This window comes from Lampetra planeri, chromosome 4, assembly GCF_965212315.1.
Source record: "Lampetra planeri chromosome 4, kcLamPlan1.2.h2, whole genome shotgun sequence".
Taxonomy (NCBI): domain Eukaryota; kingdom Metazoa; phylum Chordata; class Hyperoartia; order Petromyzontiformes; family Petromyzontidae; genus Lampetra; species Lampetra planeri.
Genome location: NC_136110.1, coordinates 9,784,895 through 9,807,256, shown reverse-complemented (window position 1 = coordinate 9,807,256; position 22,362 = coordinate 9,784,895). Strand labels below are relative to the sequence as shown.

The window sequence follows — 22,362 nt, the reverse complement described above, 5'->3', positions numbered from 1 at the left end:
TATTTTGTGATAGATTTAAAAACAAAATACAATTTTACTGTATCTAGAATTAATCGATACATATATATTCTTTGAAAGTTTAAACAATATGACAGTATATTACAAAGTTAGCTTTTTTGTTTAAGTAAGAATTGGGTCACAAAACAACATAAAGCAGCATGTGCTAAAGGGCAGAACAAAACGGTACGTTGCCAAAATACTTAGCAACACGAACAGAAGCATACATTCGTAAACTAAACATAAAACATCTGGAAAAACAGTAAATATACCAGATCTTACCCCAACCAACCTCTATGGCATTTTTTTACCAAGCCACGATGTAACACAATTTGTATCCGCTGCCAGTTGCAGACAACGGGGGCAACCCAGGAGAATGAGCGACCTCCCACGGAGCAAAGGTTGACTGGGAGCATTTGTTGCGTAATATAATTGTCGCCGTTTAATGGTCTCTATTTTTGGGTATAATTAAACATTCAAATGAAAAAAAAAATCCAAAATAGAACGTTATACCTACATTTTCATTAGAACGTAGAAATGCACCATTTTAATTTGCATCGTTGTGACAGTTTAGGAAGTTTCTGTTCTATCTGCACCGTCTTGGCTAATATAATCGCTGCTCTTTACATAACCAGTTCAGAACAAACTGCTTTGAAGAGTACATTTTCTAAGATAGACTACGATTACAAGAGTCAAATAATTGTTTTTAAATTTTATTTGTAGTTAATGTCATTTAGATGTGGATTTGTAGTTAGTTCAGATGACCCAAGTTCGATTCTCGGTTGCATCTGATATACGTGTCAAAGTATATCGCAATGACCAGGGTGGTGAAGTATGATCAGACAATACCGACCATGTGACGTAGGGAAATCGTCATCCAGCAGTGGATTCACAAATGTCCTTTAATAAAAATGTATGCATTACTTCATCTATAAAATTTGATTGACCTTAACCATAGCACTAATAAATATTCACAACTGCCCCACACCCATTTGAGCATTTGAGTAGGAAGAATACCAGACTTTGTCATTAGATGAGGGACATTAGACAAGCATATAATGGCCAACTCTTGTAAATGATGATACCGGCTCATTACAGCACCCTTCATTACAGACTAAGTGCATTAACAATTCCCAACAGAACTTAACCGTGCAACAGTAGCAATTGAATCATTGACTCGGAACAAAGTGGCCCCAAGTGGCAAGCTTGCCGATCATCAGTCTATCCGGTGGCCCCGATAATGCAGACTGGCAGTGCTGAGTGAAATGGCTCACCCCTGTCTGTGGAGGCACCGGCCTTGTGCAAGTCATGCGGGGGGCCTGTCTTGCGTTCTGTCTGCGGGGTCACCCTGGGCGAGGCTTTGGGATTGCCGGCTTGTGCGTCGGTCGGCTTCCTCACAGGTGTCACTTGGGCCAACGCGTGATTGGATTTCCCTTTGAATGAGCACACGGCAACATACCACGTGGCAATTTTTTTACGTATGCTCCTGAACATGTGTCCAAATAACTCAACGCGTTCGTCAATAACGCCGTGGCATTTTAAGAGAAAATAAATATGTATATATAACACGTGATGTTTTGGGAAAATAGGTGAGTGGGGGAATTTCCTGAAACGTCACCTATTATATATTTTTTCACATAAGGCAGTGTTACTGGCAAGCTTATTGAGTTTTTGTTACTTGTGCTTGTGCACCACTGCCAATGTAGTTTCAGCAAATAACCTGGACATATGTGCGTGCAAACTGCATACACATACACAGTGTAGATGTGACAAAGGTGCAGCACCGCAATTTCATACACCCGCCACTGCCGGCGCGAGGGTCTGCACGAGAGGAAGCTCTAGGGAGCACCTCGTGAGGGTATTTCAGACATCTTAGAAGTGGTGGGATTGCTCACACTTTACTCCACCACACGTGACATGCCGATCGACTGTGGTGTAGCCATTAACATCACTGGGTTAAGAGGGGCAGAAGATTTTAAGAAACTCGTCTATTGTTTCAACAGCCTCGCCAGGAGATCAAACCGGAAACCTCTGGATTGCAAATCCTGTATCCCGAATATGGTGATTTTATTACATATGCTACTGAATATACATTTATGCAAGCTGCATAAATATATCTAGTGTATTTAGGAAGTTTAATTACTGGAGTAATGACTTTTGATAAGATTCGTTTTTATTTTTTGACGATTCTTTTTTAAATTAACTTATATGAAGTGATATTGTATTAAATATTATTTGCAGCCCCTTGTAAATCCACTGTTTAATGATTTTTGTCATAAGGGTGGTTTGCCCATACTTCTTCGCACTGGTCAGTGTGGGTTGGTGGGGTGGAGGTTCGGGAATCCGTTTGTCTATCGTGTTAGCCACGGCCAGAAAGTAAACTCGAGTCTCTGGATTCAGAGCATGGTGTGCTAACCAGTGTGTCACCACTCCGCCCATTAAGAGATATGTGGTGAAATTATCAGGCTTTCACAGTACAGTGTATACATATGTAGAGGAGTAGTGGATGACGTCGTGTCACCCTGGGGGAGATAATGGATGACGTCAGGTCACGCTGGGATATAAGCTGGGACCGGTGACGTGATCGGGGTCGTCATCAGGGGCCGGGAACGAGAGCGGTCGAGAGTCGGGACCCAGGGTAGGGGGAAATTAGCACCAGGCAAGGGCGGCTACTTCACTCGGCCGACCGAGTTGGCAGATCCCTTGGTCGGTGCTGAGGGAAGAGCCCGAATAGCCTGGGTAGGTGCTAGTGACCTCCCAGTACCCTTTCCCTGGGGAGAAATATACCAGTCGTCCACTGTTCGACGTAAGCAACTATCAAGTTCCTAGGCATAAGCCCCTAATAAACCTTGGCATCAGCCCTTATCGAAGAACTGCGTCAGCATCGTCATTTGCACCACAACACATATATAAACAACATTGTACCTTCGGGTTCACTCAGCTGAGAGTGTTCCACCATTGGGTGACTTGCATCCTTACTCCGAACTGGCTGGTAGCTCACAGAGGAAGGCACGTAACGGCTTGGGAATGTTTCTCTCTCCACCATGCCCCTTATCACATTCTCGTCGTCTCTGCTATCATCACCATCAGCCTCATCGTCATCCAACGCATCTCCATCTTCACTGGAGGTCGCAGAGAGCGGCGCCGATAGTTGGACGTCGTCATGGGAGTCGCTGCTAAAATTGGAGAGACGCACACGTTTTAATTGGGCCCTCCAGTTAAGTCACGTGGTAGAAATTTACGAGGCCATGCACATTATCCACCTGGCGCCAATCCTGGGCAAAACTTTACAGCAGTTTACGCAGCATTGGCATCTACTGCATCCCCACGAGAGGATTCTATGATATCTGTAAAGAGCCCACAGAGAAAACATCTGCTCTCAAATGTTCGCAAGCAATCAATTATTTAAAAAGGCATTTCATTGAGATGTTAGTCAACACACCCATCATCGTTATCGTCTATGATACAAAATTCACTTCACAGGTATCAAGCGCACAGGCTAAGGAGCATGTTTGTGGATGTGAGAGCACTTTGAACCAGTGATGGTTTTGAAAATGCATTACATATACATCTGCTGTGAGAACGTTATATAAAATCAACACAGAAATATAAACGAGGGCAGCATAAATTGAGTTGTGCCATCATCAAAATGGTAATGTGAAAAAATCAACCGGTAACAATTTTTGTGTGGATATTAGATGAAGTCATAAACACTCATGCCATATAATATTGGTTGAAAACTTTTAGAACTGAATGCTTTTGTGCTTGCTGTGACAAGCAACGAAAAAGCAATTCTCACTGAAAAGATAATGTATTGCAACAATGTGGCGGTACAAAGTAGAAGCGTTTATTTAGATGGACATCTCTGCAAACAGAGAAGATTGGCACCTATTGAGCACAGAAATTAATGTTGGACACATGGATGCATCTTGGAGGAAAGATATCTTGGAGGACTACCATGAAGATTCTTTCAAATGTTTACGTATATTTTTTGACTCTTTACAACAATATAATAGAATGAATACGAGTTTTGGACATTTGGTATTTGAACCAAGGATATAACAGAAGTGCTGTTTCACAGACGAGTATAGTCTGCCAGTAAGGAGGAAGACGATGTTGTTATGTGGTATTACCAAATTAAAAAAATTGCGAGCAATTTCGCAAGAGTGCTACATTTGGATCATGACATGGGTACACATGGCCTGATCAAACAGTATCACAGGCCCTGCGAACGATGCGACGCGTATCAAAAGTCAACACCATTCGCCAGGGCGGCCACTGGCGGTGTGTATCAATAGTCAACACCATGCACCAGGGTGGCCACTGGCCGTGCGTATCAATAGTCAACACCATTCACCAGTGCGGCTACTAGGGCTGAACTGTGCACCTTTGCAACGAGCTACAAAATTGCACTTCTACATTGCCTTTTATGTCAGGCAATGAAAAAGTAGCCGCCTACCAGCTCTTGTTTTTAACAACGGTTGCAATGTCCTTCTGAGACTCACTTTATCACTTGTGTCACGTGCAATTACTCTCTTGTAAAAGCTGTCAAAAATATCCATGTTTTACAAACAGCTTGTTCAGTATGACATCGTTAAGTCCACACCGTAATATATGTACGAGCATGTGAATTGACTGGTAAAAGGGAATGTGATTTTAAGGGAACATTACGTGAACATTTAATCATCTTTGCTATCTAATCTAAAATGGCAAGAAAGGACATGATTGCAGCTTGTACTTTAATACAAAAGGGAGCATTAAACCAATGCAGTCATAACAGAGAATGTAAAATGTGAACTTCTTTTTTACAAGTTACAGTACTGTAACCTTTTTCTGACACCTCTGCACCGTTACGTCTTAATTAGCTGTACCTGTCAGGAGTAGGAGGCGGCTGCCCGCTCACGGCCTCGTAGAGGTTTTCCAAAAGTGTCTCATCCCAGTAAAGGTCGCTGAATTTCTCTGAAACTGCACTGCAGAAGGTCGGAAACTTGAGACCCTTCATCGACATGATGTACTCAGCTGTCAACACAGAACCGGCAGAAATGACAGGAAAAGTAAGCATCCCAGCATGCATTGCACACGTGAATCAATAATCGAGTTAAACAGGTTATAGGAATTTGAAGTAGGGGAAGGCAATATAACGGTACATTGTACGATATTATATCCATGATGATTGCTTTGTCCGTTTTTTAAAATATTCCTTTTTCGTGATTATCGTCGTTCAATTTAATCTTAAGTATTTTATTTCCTTACAAAATACTCAGGAACTAACAAACTCGAGTAAAGTTGTAAATAATTTACTATTATCCATTACATTGTTGCGACATGTCTTTTGGAGTAACTGAGGACATGACATTTATTATACATCATGATATCAGGAGTAATTTATTATTTTTGTGCAACTGACAGTGAGCACATTTTCGGAGTTACATATTGTGACGATTAGAATAACTTATTTAAAGCTTTTGTTTGTTGAACTGCAATTTAAGAACTATGAAGGATAATAGTAATATAATATGAAGGCTTACTTATATCTAATGGTATAATTATAGCAAGGCATAACAATAATATAATTAAAAAACTGTACAACTAGGTGATTGGAAAACTGATATCGCGATGATAGTCATATAAAAAAAATATATGGAATTATATTCCATTGTCAAAAATTATATCGCCACAGCCCTAGTCATGAGCTAGTGAGCATGGCTCACTCCCTTGGAATTCATTTACATTTTAATAATTTAAGTAGTCAGCCTCATGAGATGCAAAAACATTTTTTACAAGGAACATTGGGATGATCATGAAAGAATGACACTTAACGAGATAATGGGAAATATTAAAGTTTGAATTTGGAATGAACTAAATTTGCACACACGCACACGAGTAAAATAAAATTCAAAGTTTCACTAAGTCCTCTCCCTCTACACTAACACAACGATAAATGTTATAGCCATTAACAGACTGTTGGCGCAAATTCGATGTGTGAACACCCATCATGGCCAGCATGGAGCATGAGGGGTGTTATGGCCAGACCCATACCATGCCACCTTTGTCTTCCTCGCGATATTTACACACCAGGTACTACTTTAAGGCTGAGGCGACCTAAGGGAGGCCCAGGACCAGTTCAGAAATCACTCGCCACTGATTTTAGCTGTTGCCAAGTTCAGAGTGCAGTGTGCTGAAAAATGCACTTCCATTCCCCATTACACAAATAAAATATACGTACTTTCCGCACCTCCAATTAGCACGGTGGGCTACATACGGTGTGAAGTTCAACATAGATAGATGTGCGCACGCATACAAAGAGATTATGTGGTCAGCACAATGCTTGGCCATCTTTCTCTCCGTTGCTGGCGTTCACACATTGCACCGGTAATCATTTTTAGCTAGTTGCCTTGGAGGAGCCCCAGGTCACATTAAAGATTGCAAGGAGCAATGCTCGTGTGCAACATAGGCAGGAATTGAGGGCCACCTGTATGGAACTGAAACAAAGTAACCAACTCGGTTGCACTAGGACTCATTGTAGCCCCACACATTCTGTCAATTCATCGTCATAAATGTATATATATGTATGAGGAGTGGTGTGGCTAGCACCACAGTCGGCCACCAGGTATTAAAATAATGACAATAGGAAATCATATGTGAATTCAACATGTACAGCCACAGTGAAGGAACAGTGATTGACAGGCACACTCATTAAAACAAAGGCCTCAGCAACTCGGCAAAATAAGCAGGTGGCTAACAATTCTTCAATGGGGCAATTTCACACTTAAATGTTTCCTGTCCAATATATTACATGAGTGAGGCAACTTAGTTTTTACCTGTACCCCTTGAACTATGGGCAAACTAAAATGTTTGCAATGGCTGGTATATGTATATGATAAAAAGTCTTTATCAAATAATTGGAAAATGCTATTTGATAATTCCTGTAAAATGTGTTTCACAGCTCACATTTGAACATTTCATAATTATAATCTAATTGTCTGCATTTTTGGCAGGACATATTTGTAGGTTTAAAGTTAGTACAGCGGCAGTGGAAGTGTTAAAACTATAAAGGTCACATTATGACTTGTGCGCTGAAGTCACGATCGGCAGGACGCACGTTCAAATCCCAGTCAGAAGATAACCGAGTCTATTGTCCCACTGACATGAACAAAATGAGTGCTACACTGTGGTAAGTAAGCAGTGGACATCCGATGAATAGACGACCCTTGGTCGTGGGAATGTAGACTTTCCATCACTGGCTCACGGCCACCAAGAGAGATGGGTACTGCCTCATTGCACGTTCACGTTTGAGAGGGGAGAATTTGACTTTGAGTTTCTATTCACAATTCTGAATGCTGCAGCCACATCACTGCATGCATGCAAAGAGTAAGAATGCATTATTGAGTTAAACAACACGTAAAAAAATTATGCAGTGGGCACCACGCTGATACTAGTTTCCTGAATACGCACACCATGAGGAGACACCTCAGGGTTCACTCACCCACAGCCAGATCCTCTACCCCATTCTCCATGTAGCCATCGAAGGCAAACTCCTCACGGATCAGAAGGTTAACTCTTCGCAGCGGGCCGCTAATGTCCGCCTCCGGTCCAGAGCACCACGGCGAGGCTTTCTGCAGGAAAGCTGGCGAGGACAGCGCTGACGACGGCAAACTAAGGCCCTCCGAGTTGACGGACGTCGGTGTGCCCTGCGACGACGAATTCGACACACCCCGGCTAATTATGTGGGGCGCTGTGAGCTCCAGGGGAGCGCAAAACAGCGAGTCGGGCTTTCTTTCCGCATGAGTGTGCACGGAGATGGCGACTGCTGCCTGGTTGGAACTCTTTATGTCAATCTGCGCGGGCCATTTGAAGAGTACTGAAGGCACGCTATGAGCCGGATGCGACTGTGTTTGACTGGGCAGGATGACAGGAACGAGTGTGAAGAGCCCCGTGATTGGATCCTGTTGGAGCATAAAATTGGGCACTTGGGTGCCTGCGGCCAGGATCTGGTCCAAGCTGAAGCTGGCGTTCGAATTGGGGGACGAGGAATCCGTTGCGCTATCACTGGAGTCAGAGTGCAGCATCTTCTTGTTGCCGGAGGAGGCGTCCGCACTTTGCTTTGTGGAATCAGGTGACCCGCTATCGGGCGAGACGGTGGCGCTCAAGGTGTCACCTCGGCAATTTGCGTCTGCCGCGGCAGAGCCCAGCGAGTTCCCCGTGCCATCCTCTGCCTCGCCAGTGGCAATTCCCGATTGCCTCTTAGTGACTTCTTTGTTTACAGTTTTTATCGCCTGTTTATCTCCTGAGATTTTTGCAACACATCCTTCAGGGCTCCTGCAATACCAGATGTAAACGTGCATGAGTTAATTGCCGGTTTTTAATATGTTTTGCATATTACACAAAAGCTTTGCAGAATACTGCTATTTACACATACAGTACTTTGATTATATGTGTAAACACATGTACAATTTAATTTTATAATTCTAAATAAAGTGGCTGAATAGCTGCCAAACTGTATACAGCCAGGCAAACAGTAAATTGTCCTGGAAGAAAAACATAGGCATCGAGTAATTTCTACTGAAATTTGTCTTCATAATAACCTTAAATAATTCTAAATTTTCCTGATGACGACCGCTTATGCAGCGATAGAAAAGTCGTAGTTTTTTGTTATTTTGTTATTTTCTTTGAACTTATCAACGTGACATTACCGAAAGGCCCAAAGAATAATTATAATATTCTGCCAGTAGAGGGTGGTAATGCCGTTAACGATATTTCCAATTTTGTCAATGTTGGTGCGAGCGACGTGCAAAATCGGCCGTCTGTGATTCGCGCCGGGCAGTTTGCTCACCTGGTCGCTTCCCGGCGGAGGACGATTGGCTTGAAGTGCGTGGCAGTGGACGTGAAGGCCGTGGGAAGCTTGCCAGGGCTACCCTCGTTGGGGACGGGACCCTTCACAGCCGTCAGCCTCGCCTCGGCTGAGATCGGGACGAAGCCTTGGATGAGAAAACGCTGTGCTCAGCATCGGGGTAACTCAAACCAGCGTCGGCACTCAGCAGAGCAGCTTCCTCTATTACTGGTAAGAACCACCTGGTTCCACTTTCCCACAGGGGATTATTGTGTCCGTCCGTCCGTCGTGCATCCAAAAATGGGAGGGGTGGGGCTGGGTGGAGAGGGGAGGGTGGGGAGGGGCTGGGTGGGGAGGGGCTGGTCACCCCGTGGTGCCCTTATAAAACTCAACGTTTAACCTACTCACGCCGGCTTGTGCCCGCCCTCACAGTCGGGCATATTTGCGGAATACACCACGCCGCCGTTGACCCTGGCCATTGACCGAGCAACCCAACGTTCCTACCAGCTCCCTCCGCAGGAATATGTTTAAAAGGGCTTCTCATTTTCGCCACGAATGGAAAAAAAAGCGGAATGGCAGAAATGTTGCTCTGTCGACATCTGCTTTTTGTTTACAAACAAAATAGTAGACATGATTTCTGATGACCTATTGGATGACAAGGCTGTCGATTTTGAATAAATGAATGGATTAAAACCTATTTTTATAAAAGGTTGAAAACCCATAGGGAGAAATGTTTTGATATGCGTACCAATGCAAATGTGAATAATTAAAGAGATTACGCAACCGTTCAAATAAAAAAAAGCCAAGAAACATTTGAAAAATGCAAATTACAACCTGATTTTGTCGGTGATGTTTTGGTAATGAGCTGCATATTTTCTGTGGCGGGCTTCTTTGTATTGGTGTCGGCGGTGTGCTTGGTACATTCAGCCACACTCTGTGTTGGCATTTGGGGCAGTGACTTCTGAGCCTCTGCTGCACATTGTTTCTGAAACAAGATAATTATTATTTTTACTTCAAGTGAATTAATCTGAAATATCAACTGGTATTTCCTTGCATAGAAAACAAAAAAGGGCAAGACACATTAACACAGTAATGCAATAACTATTCTGATGGTGCAACTGATGATACATGATTTCATAAAAGAAAATAATCCAGTGCTGGGGAAATTAAATGTCACATTCGTTGCTTAAGTAAAATTATTCGCATACATCAGATAAGAAAAGTACAGAGGTTTTACAGCGCACCATATAATTTCAGGCCAAGATAAGAACAAAAAATACATATCTTAAATTACCTTTAAGCAAAATGCATGATTATATGGTTACTTTATATCCATTTAAAGACGTGTTTTTAGGTAAAAAGTAAAAACGCTTAAAGGTTAAATCTGATAAAGGCCTCCCCAAGCCGTTACGCCATCTCTCAGGGTCTAGCAATGAACAATTACCATGTCATCAGCAAATCTGATATTAAATATTCCCTCCATTTATATTTCTCTAATACAATTTGTTGAGAAAACATCGCTGCGAATAACTTTGGTGAAAGCAGAGTTTTCATTGTCTGACTTCCCTTCTCATATGTATTTGTCACTTTCTTATTGCAATCTCAGGAGAGATGGGGAGTTGACAGTACGCATAGAGGAGTGGGATTCCTCGTCTCTCCAGAAATGAAATATAGAGTTCTGTGTTTCAAGAGCACATCAGATATAGTCGCCCAGCCAACATTAAAGCTATTAGACCACTCTGAGTTAAAGATATGCCAAATGTTTCTCATCCTCAACATCAAAAGAATATTGCTCAAATATGAAAAAGGAGCACGTATTTGTTATATTAAGAGTGCATCACCGAGTTATTCATCAGGTCAATACATACTCAGTATCAAAAGTAGTCTTTCAATAAAAAAAACACAATTATGCTTTTGAGAATGAGTACACAGCCATTCCATTATTTAGACAAGTGCCTAGGGTAAAGGAAAATGATAAAGGAGGCTTGAAAATTTAGCTTTTTAAACATTCTGCTGAACAACAAAACAACCACAAGGCTGCCAGAGATGAAATTACACAATATTTCAGCGGGTTTTTTTTTCCCCGCGGGGGAACTAGCTATCGACTTTGGCCCGTTGTTGTTGTCCTTTTCATGAGAACAAAAACAGAAACAAAATCTGGTGAAGGATCCCAATAAAAGCTTTCACCAGGGCTTTCTGCATGAGCAATTAATACATAATAAAAGGTTACAGTATGATAAGCACAAGCTGTAATTTTAGATTTTTTAAGATTAAGCCAATTTTGTTTTATATCTATACAGTATATAATTATTACAAGTAGAGTAGACAACTGACATATGGGGCCTGCCGCAAGGGTGATTTCACAGTTACAAGGGAATTATTGGAAAATGGGAAAAGTCTTCTAAACTAAACTATTTTAATTTAAAGCTTTCGTGAATGCAGGGATTCATATTCTTGGTTCTTTCAGTAAAGTCACGTAGAAGGGAAAAAATATATATAAAACAATAAAATTCTCACGACCAAGTCGCTGTCCGTGGTGCTAACGTTAAAAAAAACGCCACTTTTTTCAAATTTTCTTGCCGTGGTTTTCACACCTGATGATTGCTTGTGTTGCAATCGAAACGTCGTGAGAATTTTAATGTTTTATATATATTATTATTTTATTGTTTCCCTTCTACGTGATTTTACCGAAAGAACCAAGAATATAAACTATTTTAATTTTACCAAGTAAAGCCGACTGAGCTATATAGCTCTTTTTCAGAAGCGACCTGGCCACAAGTGATTGCCCAAATAAGTGGTGTATCACGTGGAAAGGTATTGCAGCCAAATACTTTAAACGCACGTTAATTCTCAATGTTGAGTGATAAACCGGAGGACCTGGAGAAAAATTCACGCGACCGCGGAGGAGAACATGCAAACTCCAAATATACAGCAGGCGTCAGGGTCGGGATCAAACCAAAGACCTCCTGCATACCAGGCGAGGTAGTTAACATCTCGCCACCGTGGCACCCCTTCACCCATCAGCGGGAAGATACAGACTGATGCTGATGACAATAACACAATGCTTTCTGTACCTGGGTTTGCAGTGTCCGACTGCGCAAAAAAGCACACGTCTCACGGGACGATATCCCTCGCTTATCCTGATAGTCGCTGGATGCCTGGGAATGGGAACACAATGCAATGCTAAAATACTCCCATAACAAGAAACACGTAAATTTCATGACCGTTGCATTACAAGCAAAGGTGTCAGATTATATTATTTACAAGGAAACATTGAGGCGCAGAATTGGCATGGTATTAAATAACGAAGCATATTTTATTGCAATTATACATTTCATGAGTATGTGATACAGTATAGCTCAGTACTTGATTGTTTTCATGTAGTGTACTGTTATACTGTAAATATTGTTTGACACTCAGAAAACATGATGAGCATTTAAAATATTACAGTACTCTTATAAACTTACAAAGGAATGTCTGATGAAATAACATTTTCAGATCAACATGCAGTATACGAAACAATGCAGACACGCTCTCACGCAAAGTTAAGGATCGCCCGTATAGCCTTAACAGACTGTTGGGGCAATGTCCCGTCTCTTAGCCAAGCTAACAAGTGCTGTAATTGTGCACCTATTATGGCTCACACTGTACAGCAGAAGGACACAGTGATGCCGATATCACCTTTGACTCCTCATCGCTGGTGTTGACATCCACTACCATGCAGGCACCCGTGTCTACTATGACAACATAGGACAGACCCTCACACACGCTAACAGAACTGCCACTTAATTGTAGGTGGCGAGCATGTGCATGCCACGAATGCAGTCAACACGTGCTAGCATCTAGACCATTTGATCACTAAGCACACACCGAGCACACATACACACGGGCGACAAAGGGCACACGGCTCTCTTGTTCAGCCTCATGGACCAGAGGGGCAAGTACGGATTGTGAGTAGCTACCAAGGGTGCACAGGCAAAGTGGGGTGGTATGTAGGCCCAGCACAATGCCCATGCCACATTCGTTTCTCCAGTTACTAAAGTTTACACATTGCAACCGGTACACCGAGTACGTTATGAGCCTTGAAATAAAAAAAAAACGAAGAAAGCCACTGCTGAATCCAAAGTAAGAAGACGACAAATTGCCTTAAGTGATGCAATTTAAATTGTATAAATGAAGTGGCCCCTATGCTAAGGTGACTTGTGGCTGAGGGGACCCTATGGGGTCACGTTCAGGGCAGGTTCAGCACACAAAACATCATCCAATCACGCACCCTCCCTCCCACGCCACACAGAGGCACAATATGTCGAAAGGTGTAGAACTTGGCACCTTTAGGATATGGGCCAGCGAGGGCCTGTCCTGGGGTTGATTTTTGGCCATGCTCAACAACAGCTGCTTGAAGGGCCCGCTCAGCTTCAGCTTCTGACAGGCAGCCAAGTTGCACTTGGCCGCAGACCACAGAGTAGCAGCCAAGCCATACACACAAGACTGCATACGAAAGAGATGGCAGGGCACTTTAGCTACAACGTGGTTCTTTATAGCATTTTAATATGTCCTGCTGTTATATATAAATTATAAACTATACCTCAAACACAGTCGTCGTAGACTAAGTCCGCCGCAAAGCCTTTCAGCTTTCAAGTTGTTTGGCGTAGATGCATTCTGTTACGGCCCACTGCAACAAGCGCCAGTGGGTGTGCAGGAGTGTGTTTTAATGACAAGTTCTGTGAACCTCTGCCATTTAATATCCAAAATAAGTAATTGGGTAAAAGACACGGTGAGTGAACCGTGTGTAAACATATGTTCTGCTCAGTTCACTCTCAACATTTGCCATAAAGTTAAAGGAGGGAATTAGCTTACCTCTTTGTCAGTGCTCGTTCACCCCGAGAATGACGTCACGAAAGCCCACAGGGATATCCAAGCAACGAGCTTAAACAAATCGAAGCCAAGTAAGGGGGTGTTTTTATTACCTTTTCGGAAAGCAGCCCGTTGTCCTGTAACTCGGGAGCGAGATAGAAGGCTTGCACATTTCCTGCGTTGAATACAAAGCGATCAATGACTCCATCACACCGTGTGCAGTAAAACAAAAACAAAGAGGGCGTTGAGAACAGCGGTTCCCAGACCGTGGGGGTACGCGGGACATCAGAATCATAATATTTATACTGGAGGAATCCGATGAACTATAAAGCTCCTTTTCACAGATGTCCAGTAGGGGCGGGTAAGAATGTTACAACAACAAACAGTACACAGACACAAAGTGCAAGAAAGGTAAACAAATCGCCCAAACACGAACAAATAAAACTGAACCATCCCCATCCTACCAGGCAAAGCCCACTGAGGTATTAACTTATTTTTCAGAAACGACAGGGCTCAAGAAAGTGGCTCGTTATTCGGACATTTATAGCACCAAAATAATCTAAATCTCAATGCATCTCAAGGGGGTATTGCGAGAAATATTAAGGAATGACGGTGATCATGGGACCGAGGAGTGTTGCTCAGCGCATGTGCATGAGCATTCCTAAAGCTATAAACTAAATAATTTTTACGTTACTAGGTAAGGCCTACTAATCTATATTTTTGAAGCGACCTGGCCACAAATACTGGAAACACGTTTCTAAATTTGGAGGGAAAAACCAGAATACCCGGAGAAAAATGCACGCAACTACGGGGAGAACATGCAAACTCCAAATATACAGGTGTCAGGGTCGGGATCGAACCCACGCCCTCTTGCATACCAGACGAGACAGTTAACATCTCGCCACCGCAACGCCCTTACATGAAGTCGGTTACATGGAATTTGGCGAACCCGTGCACTCAGGCGTCTCCGTTTTAGATGTGTTCTGCGAGTGCTCTCTCTCTCTTTCTCTCATGTTTCATCATATTCATGTTTACATGTATTTTACACATACACTAAAAATATTTAAGTCTGTCAGAACACCTTTTCAGCCTTCTCCCCTCTGCTTCGTAGTGACTAAGCTTAAACGGTTCAGTAGCATTTTTGTTGTTTTATGAAAGTGCAAATTATTAATTATACATTTCTAGTTATTTGCTATTATGTTATTACGTGTCAAACAAATGTCATGCTGGTGGGGGGGGATACATGAAGAGTGGGTGTAGGAGGAGAGTTGATAGGACCAATTTGGGGGTACACGGAGAGCTTATTGGGCTAGTGGGGGGTACGCGGAGAGTTGATATGACCAGTGGGGGGTATGGAGAGAGGTAATTGGGTTAGGAGAGGGGTAAGCGGAGAGTTGAGAGATCTGGTGGGGGGTGAAAGGTTACGAACAATTGGTTTCGATCATGGGGGGAGAGTCGAGGATAATTTACACGGAACCCACCTGGTGGAGGGCAAAAGGTGGCAGTCCCCTGCGTTTGTATGAGCAGTGTGTCCACGGATACGTAGACTGTTTAAAAAGTGTTCGGGAGAGGAAGAAAAGCACATTCGTATAGTGAAGTTATTATTCAATCACTGCCATTATTTCTCAACATGTGTGCCAATAATTGAACCAATAAATGCTATGGACGGGGATTAACATGTTTACCGATTGCCCATTTCAGACTGCTAACGCACACTATTTATGTTTTGTCACTAACTCCACCGGGCAGAACATGGTCAATATGCCTACATGTGCATTGTGCCTCGTACTTGAAGCTTTAGAGATAATGTCTGCTCTATATTGGGTTTCGGCTTAAAATAACAAGCACGTTTGTCACGTGGACAAATTGATTTTACAACAGGGTAAAATACATTAATTGAGGTGTTAATGTCCACTTGTTAACAATCAAAAAGGTGGTTCCACACACGCATGTTACTCTCCATTTGATATTAATAACACTTTACCAAAGTATTGACATCTCCATTGAATTTCAAGAGTGTTTTCAAGATTGGCCCTGCCCAGTAAACATGCGATATTTGGTGAACGTTGGTCCAACATTATCTGCCGTTCGGCCAAACATGTTAACTAGGTGCTCGGGATGTTGTGTTATTGCTTTTAGTAAGATCTTAGAAGCTTAGCATCGTTGAGCTAGATAGTGCTTGTATGGATGACACACCATGTGCAAGACCCAGGTGCTATAGGCGTTGTGCAGTAGAGAGCAGTGCAGCAAAATCCATCGTTCCGCACTCCTCTCTGACCTTCACCAACTCCCACTGCCTAGTGCGGTGAAGTCTGGTCCTATAATTCCTCACGCCCCGCAATGTAAGGGGAGACCCTCATCCAGCAGTGAACTCGCAATCGGGCTGCACGTGTGTCAAGGCCGTAGCCATGGAGTCAACATTGGGGGGGACCAAATCTTCCAGGGGGTCTGGGGGTCCTCCCCCAGGAAAAAAAAATCTAAATTTGAAACGAATTTCCTGCCTAAAATATTACAAAATTCACTAACACATAGGATGGACTCTTTTTTTTTACAATAATGTCTAAGCGTGTCTTGTATTACATTGCTCTGTTTTTTCTTTTTTACCTTTTCTTGTTTCATTGTATGTAATGGCAGAGATTAGGGATTAATAAGTTACAACCATAACCACAATCATATAAACAGAAATCTATTTTATAGCAATATATTGGGGGGACATTTTTAGCACATTTGAATAAATATTATAATTACGGCCCTGACGTGTATCACTGATGAGCGCTGCACCATCAAACAACTCCTGATGCCATCGAATGAATTACCGAACTCAACACACACACACACACGCGTGTTCATATTTGGTCAGTGGCTTTTCAAATGCCATCCGAAAGAGAGACTGCCACAATGAAGGAAAACTAGACGACGTGAAATGTCCATCAGATCCCGGCTTAGGTCGTTAAGCAGGGCTGCCTCACCTGGTAACTGCTTGCTTCCCTGCAGGGTCAAGGTCGCCTCCCGGCAAACACACCACAGCAGCTGTTCCCCGAGCGGCTTGCCCCATGCGGCCAGCACAGCTCCCAGAGACACCTCCTTGCCACCGCGGGCAACGAATTCCATGCACGGAGATGGACAAAGAAATATCAGCGACGACGACGACACATTTCATTACACGGGCACTGGCCCGATGAGGGTGTTACGACTACTCGCAGTGCGGTGGCGTGTGTGTGGTGTGTGAACACAGCACTGCATTGTGCAGCATGTGCAGGCAAAAAGACACAATCAAGATAGCATCGTCCTGCTCTGCGTAAAGTGAAAACTGGTCATGCATCAACAGGCCCAGATGTAATTGTACTCCCGTTTGCTTAATGCGCTAAAAAAAAAAGCCAGACTCTTCACGCCCACAATACACCCACGCGCAAACTAGCGCGCACACACACCATCTCACTAGAACTTGTTCTGCTATTCGCATACATGAAGGTCAAATACCATCACAAGAGTGTCAACATTGCGCTGTGCTGCTGATGATTGCTCTACCATGGGGTAAATGAGTGACGTCGTGGCTAGTGCATTGGGGATATAAACCTGGCTAGCTGGGTTTGATTTCCAGCCGTGGTGAACATCGGTGGCAAGTGGAGTCACCAAACCACAACAACGAATGTGGGGGAGGATGATCCCATGACGGGCATGGTGTGGATTAACAGAGGACTGTAAATTACTGTTACGTAATGCGTTCTTTGGTGATACTGCTGCATTGGAAGTGGTGCACAAGCACAAAAAAACCTTCACATTCTTGGTTCTTTCGGTAAAGTCACGTAGAAGTGAAATAATAAAATAAAAATAAATAAAACATAATCAGATAAAATTCTCACGACGCTGCCAAGCTTAGCAGTGCTAATTAGGACGCTGTCTTTCCGACAGCCCTGTTCTTCACCTGAGGACGGCTACTTGCGTTGTGGCCGAAACGTCGTGAGAATTTTATCTGATTATGTTTTATTTTTATTATTTTATTATTTCCCTTCTACGTGACTTTCCCGAAAGAACCAAGAATATGAATCCATGCAGTCACGAAAGCTTTAAATCGAAATAAAAACCCTCACAGTAGAGGGCAGTATAGTCATGTATCCACTGAAGCCCATTTAACAATGGTGCTTATTAATAATTTAAAACAGTTGCAACCTTTGTCATTGCGAAATGAAACACAATGTTTTCAATGAGCCTGCTAAATTAAATGCATTTACACATTTCACAACCTCAATCTTCATTCTTTTCTCACTGAGTTTGCCACGCAACTATGTATTTGCCTCTCCATACGTAGTTGCTCTTTTGCCTTTTCTCTGATCACCACTGTTGTGAAATCCCTCATGTACAGGAATTCAATATGTCAACCAGTTCATCAGTGGCGGTGCTCGGCTCTAAATTGAGCTGGCAACAGTCTGCCTTAGCTGACATGCACAAGGTGGATTCATAAAAAAAACTGGAATGCACTGCCAGTGGATTAATAATCAGCACTTTCTGACACAGAGAACCCATCATTGACTCAGGAAAAAAAGACCCTATAGACTCACAGAGAACCAAAAGATTCACACAGAAACATGTAGATTCACAGAGACCCATAGACTTATTTACGTAGAGGACGCATTGACCCACATAGAGACCCACTGATAAACGCTTTCTCCATTAGACAGGATTGCTAGAAGAACCAGTCTGGTGGAGCCCGCCACCGCCACCACCAATCACCACGCTGCCTTTCAATGGTCAATTAGTCCAGCTGGACGTGTCACCTGAGACTTGGAGCCCCGACTGCTACTCATGTAACTCGCCTTACCACTTTGTCGCATCTCTCGTAACCCTCTCCTGCTAATCTCTGAACACATTACCCACGTTTTTTCTCACTTAATTACAATTTGCAATTTCCAAATTCTAGTGCAAACAGCTTTATCTTCCCCAGTGATTTAGGTTAACGAATAGACCGCAAACTTTAGTCAGAAACTTTCAATAAGGAAACTTTCTCACTATTTTTTTACTCGAAGCCTATTCACCATTAGCAGCACGATGTGGTCAACACCTAAAGAATGGCTCTTAAATCCCAGCACATGGCCTGTCAAGAAAGAACAAACCAATTTCAATGAGTTGCTTCAAAGGGGCTGACGAAATAAAATAGCTGCCTTACCCCATGTACCAGTGCACATCCAAAAACACTACGGCTCACCAAGCTACCGTCATGATTTTAATGGTGTATTTGGGAATACGCAGTGTGTGGGAGTCTGAGGAGTGTGCATGCTGCCATTGGTGGGGGGGTCTTTGTTTATTACCATGAAAGCGAAGCTCCATTACACAATAGCAACTCCCACGTGGAAATGGGAAAGAGCCATGCAGATCTGCGTTATCTCCCGCTGCTATGTAAGCACCTTGGTATTAATCACACAATGCCAGGCTCGCCACCACAAATTTAGTGAGGGGTATCGTATTGTGGAATGCTTTAGAGGCGTGGGCTCACCAAAGGACTGTCAAACTCGGAGTGCATGGAAATGAACGGGCCAGTGGAGCACAACAGGGTTTCAATAATTCATTCCGAGGATGGATTTGAACTTGAGGCCCCAGAGATTCCAGGCCCCGAGCCCTGATAATGGAGCTTTATCCCACTGAGCTACCAAAGCCACTTGAAGATAAGGGGGGTTGTAGACCCAATTAAAAAAGTTATTGACTGAAGTATGATGCAAACACACACATACACCGACATGCCAACACAAACAAACAAGAAAGACAGAAATGAATGGATGGCAAATAAGGTGGAGAGCTCTTGATTTGATTGCATGTGAATGGCCATATGTACCTCGATGCTCTCTCTGCGTCTTTGCAATTGTGAATTATTGACAGCGTCGGCGTTTCTCGTCGCGGAGCCACTGCCAATGCGGTCATCTCCTTTCCCAGCTCGCAGCGTGGGATCGCTGTCCTCCAGCCGCCGCTTGTCCACCAGCGTTGGCCAGTACGTCAGCTGCCCGCCCACCCGGAGGTTGCGCTGTCTCACAGGGCTGCTCCTGGTCAGCCGGTCGGCCCTCTCGCCGTCGTACGGCGAATCCAACGACCGGCAGCGCTTCACAATCCTGGTGGCCGCCGTGCCGGACGTGCGCGTCGCCCCCTGGCCATCGGCGGCCGATCCCGATGCTTTGTCCGAGTCGGCGACGGACCGAAAGCTCTCGCTCACCTGCTCGTCGAGCGAGTGTACTTTGAACAAGTGCCTCGCGGCGGGTTTCATCGTCAATTCATCCGGCGCGGCGGCACGGCTTGATTTTGTGCCTCGGGCGCAAAAGTCGACGGCAAAGTTCTCCTTGCCGTCAAGTGCGGACGCATGAACGAGACTCTGCTGCTGCTGCTGCATTTTCGGGAATGCTTCGACGGGGATTTTGGGCAGAAGCCGCCGTTTGACCGGAGAACAAATTGTGGCTCCAGCCTCCACGTGTGGCTGTGCCCCTTCAGACAATGGAACGAGATCAAACAACCCCAACAACTCTTTACAGTGACGTTTGCTGCACTCTGGCTTGCCGTCCTCTTTGTTCTTCTGAGGACCCGTCTCACCCTGCGGTTTAGCGCTGGGATCCTGCAGATTCCCCCTGTCATCCTTGTCTGCCTTCGCTTTGGCAGGTACTGCGTTGTGAACCATTCTATCAAAGCTGAGGTCTTCTGTGCTGGACGATCCGTCGGCTGGGTTCCTTTCATTGAATGTCAAACGCCAGGAGTCTCCACCACTATCTGTTGTAAAAAGACCAGCAAGGGTTAATTCAAATTCATGTATTCATTCAATCAGTTCAAAATTATGGATTTTATTTTAAATAGTCACGAACAATGTCAAAACAACATCAGCCGTGCTCAATGTATCGACCTTTGTCAAACTTCCTGAAGACCTGCAGCAACGTAGCTAATAAGAAAAGTTATATTCTACATTATTGATTTGCGCTGCGATTGCTGGACAAAACTAGCAAGGAAATGACAACTAAGGAAAATAAATAAGGGATTACATTAATAAGCAAACACAATCTCATCACCCTCAACATTAACACTGCCTTATAACAAGAAACATAAAGACGGTCAAATAATATATAGTTCTTCGGAGGCCACAGCCCAAAACCTTAATACAATACATGGATTTTTCTTAAATGGCAGTTTTAATGTCAAAGGTGGCGATATTTTTTGTTTACAGGCGCACAAAGGGAATTCGGAAAATTTAAAAAGGGTGCATAAGGACGTGGGAATGAATCATATTACATCTGCATATGCTAGACACAAAGACATTGTCCCAGAGAGGAGGCCTTCACGCAACAGAGGACTGAGATTATTCGATGAGTCGGGCAAGTGCACAAGTGCTATTTGCGATAACTTTATTCCAACTCATCAATAATGTGGGTGGGTAGCAGGCAGTAGGTGACAAGCCCCAAGGATCCTGTTGCGCTGGGCACGGCTAATAGCAGCCACGGCATGAGCAATGAACGTTGCTCCGTACCCCGTGCTCTAACCAGGTGCACAGAGATTGTGAAGTTGCACATCTCAGCACGAAATCCAACAAAAATATGAATTCGCCGCAGACTTTTCACCATGCACAGTTTGTCTTGTCAAACACAATGAGGCTTTACTGAGCTAGCAACCACTGTGCTTGCAATGCACGAGCACAGAGGCGTGGTATATGCTTTGAGTCAGCTGCTGTTAGAGAAATAATTGCATAATGCAATGTTCTATCGTCTGTTAAGGCACTGGCACTGACAATCCAATGTACTGCTTTCAGAGTAATGCCGTGCTGTGCCAGACCGTTGCGAAAAACATAGAACCCATGACTGCTGTCACAAGTAAGATCAACTGCTCCGCAGTTGCGTGCGTATGATGTTACACTCTCAAATAAAGATTACGTTGATAAATTGATAACATTTTCTTGGAGAGACGTATGCGTGTTTCTACTAGAGTCGGAAAAATAACTTCCTTGCGTACGCATTGTAGATGGCTCTTACTCATAATACCAGATCACCCAGTCGTGCTGTTTTAGCAGGCCATGCCTATTGGGGGACTACGTGTTAGCTTGGCGTGGTCTGGGACTGTTTTGTTGTTATTCTTAGGTTTTTTCGGTAAAGTCACGTAGGTAAAACATCAAAATTAATGAAAATAAAATAAAATAAAAACAAAAATCACGACGTTTCGGAGGCAACAGCTAATTCGGCTGTGACGGTCCCACCTGATGACGGAGACTTGTGTTGCCTCCGAAACGTCGTGATTTTTGTTTTTATCTTATTTTATTTTCATTAATTTTGATGTTTTACCTACGTGACTTTACCGAAAAAACCTAAGAATATGATTCCTTGCAGTCACGAAAGCTTCAAATCTAGAATGTTTTGTTGTTGTTTTTGCATAATCTTGATAGATCGGACTTTTTAAATAAATGTATAGATTATGCATTCATTTCTTAATTTTAGTCACATGCTTACCATTTTTCTCTTTTTGCACTCTTATCGTGTTGTTGTATTGTTTGCTGTTGTAACTTGCTGACCCACCCATCCTGGATATCTGTGAAAAAGAGCTTCAGAGCTCATCGGATTTCTCCTCCAGTCTAAATAAAAAAAAATCTGATTCGGATGAGACTTACAGATGTCTATATCAGTCCAACTTGTTGAGACAAAATTGGTCCTGAGAAATATGAATGGGAA

At 43.3% G+C, this 22,362-nt stretch overlaps 1 protein-coding gene across 1 annotated transcript in view; it reads right to left on the bottom strand.

The window, feature by feature from the left end:
• KNDC1 (kinase non-catalytic C-lobe domain containing 1) overlaps positions 1–22,362 on the bottom strand; it is a 119,035-nt gene that overhangs the window by 24,089 nt on the left and 72,584 nt on the right. The window contains exons 7-18 of the mRNA XM_078593227.1: positions 19,509–20,425; positions 16,651–16,765; positions 15,163–15,228; positions 13,795–13,856; positions 13,157–13,315; positions 11,902–11,985; positions 9,662–9,812; positions 8,831–8,975; positions 7,484–8,316; positions 4,869–5,016; positions 2,923–3,173; positions 1,272–1,430 (exon numbers count right to left, since the gene is read on the bottom strand). Coding sequence (XP_078449353.1) covers positions 1,272–1,430; positions 2,923–3,173; positions 4,869–5,016; positions 7,484–8,316; positions 8,831–8,975; positions 9,662–9,812; positions 11,902–11,985; positions 13,157–13,315; positions 13,795–13,856; positions 15,163–15,228; positions 16,651–16,765; positions 19,509–20,425 — 3,090 coding nt within the window. The remainder of the gene's footprint in view (positions 1–1,271; positions 1,431–2,922; positions 3,174–4,868; positions 5,017–7,483; positions 8,317–8,830; positions 8,976–9,661; positions 9,813–11,901; positions 11,986–13,156; positions 13,316–13,794; positions 13,857–15,162; positions 15,229–16,650; positions 16,766–19,508; positions 20,426–22,362) is intronic.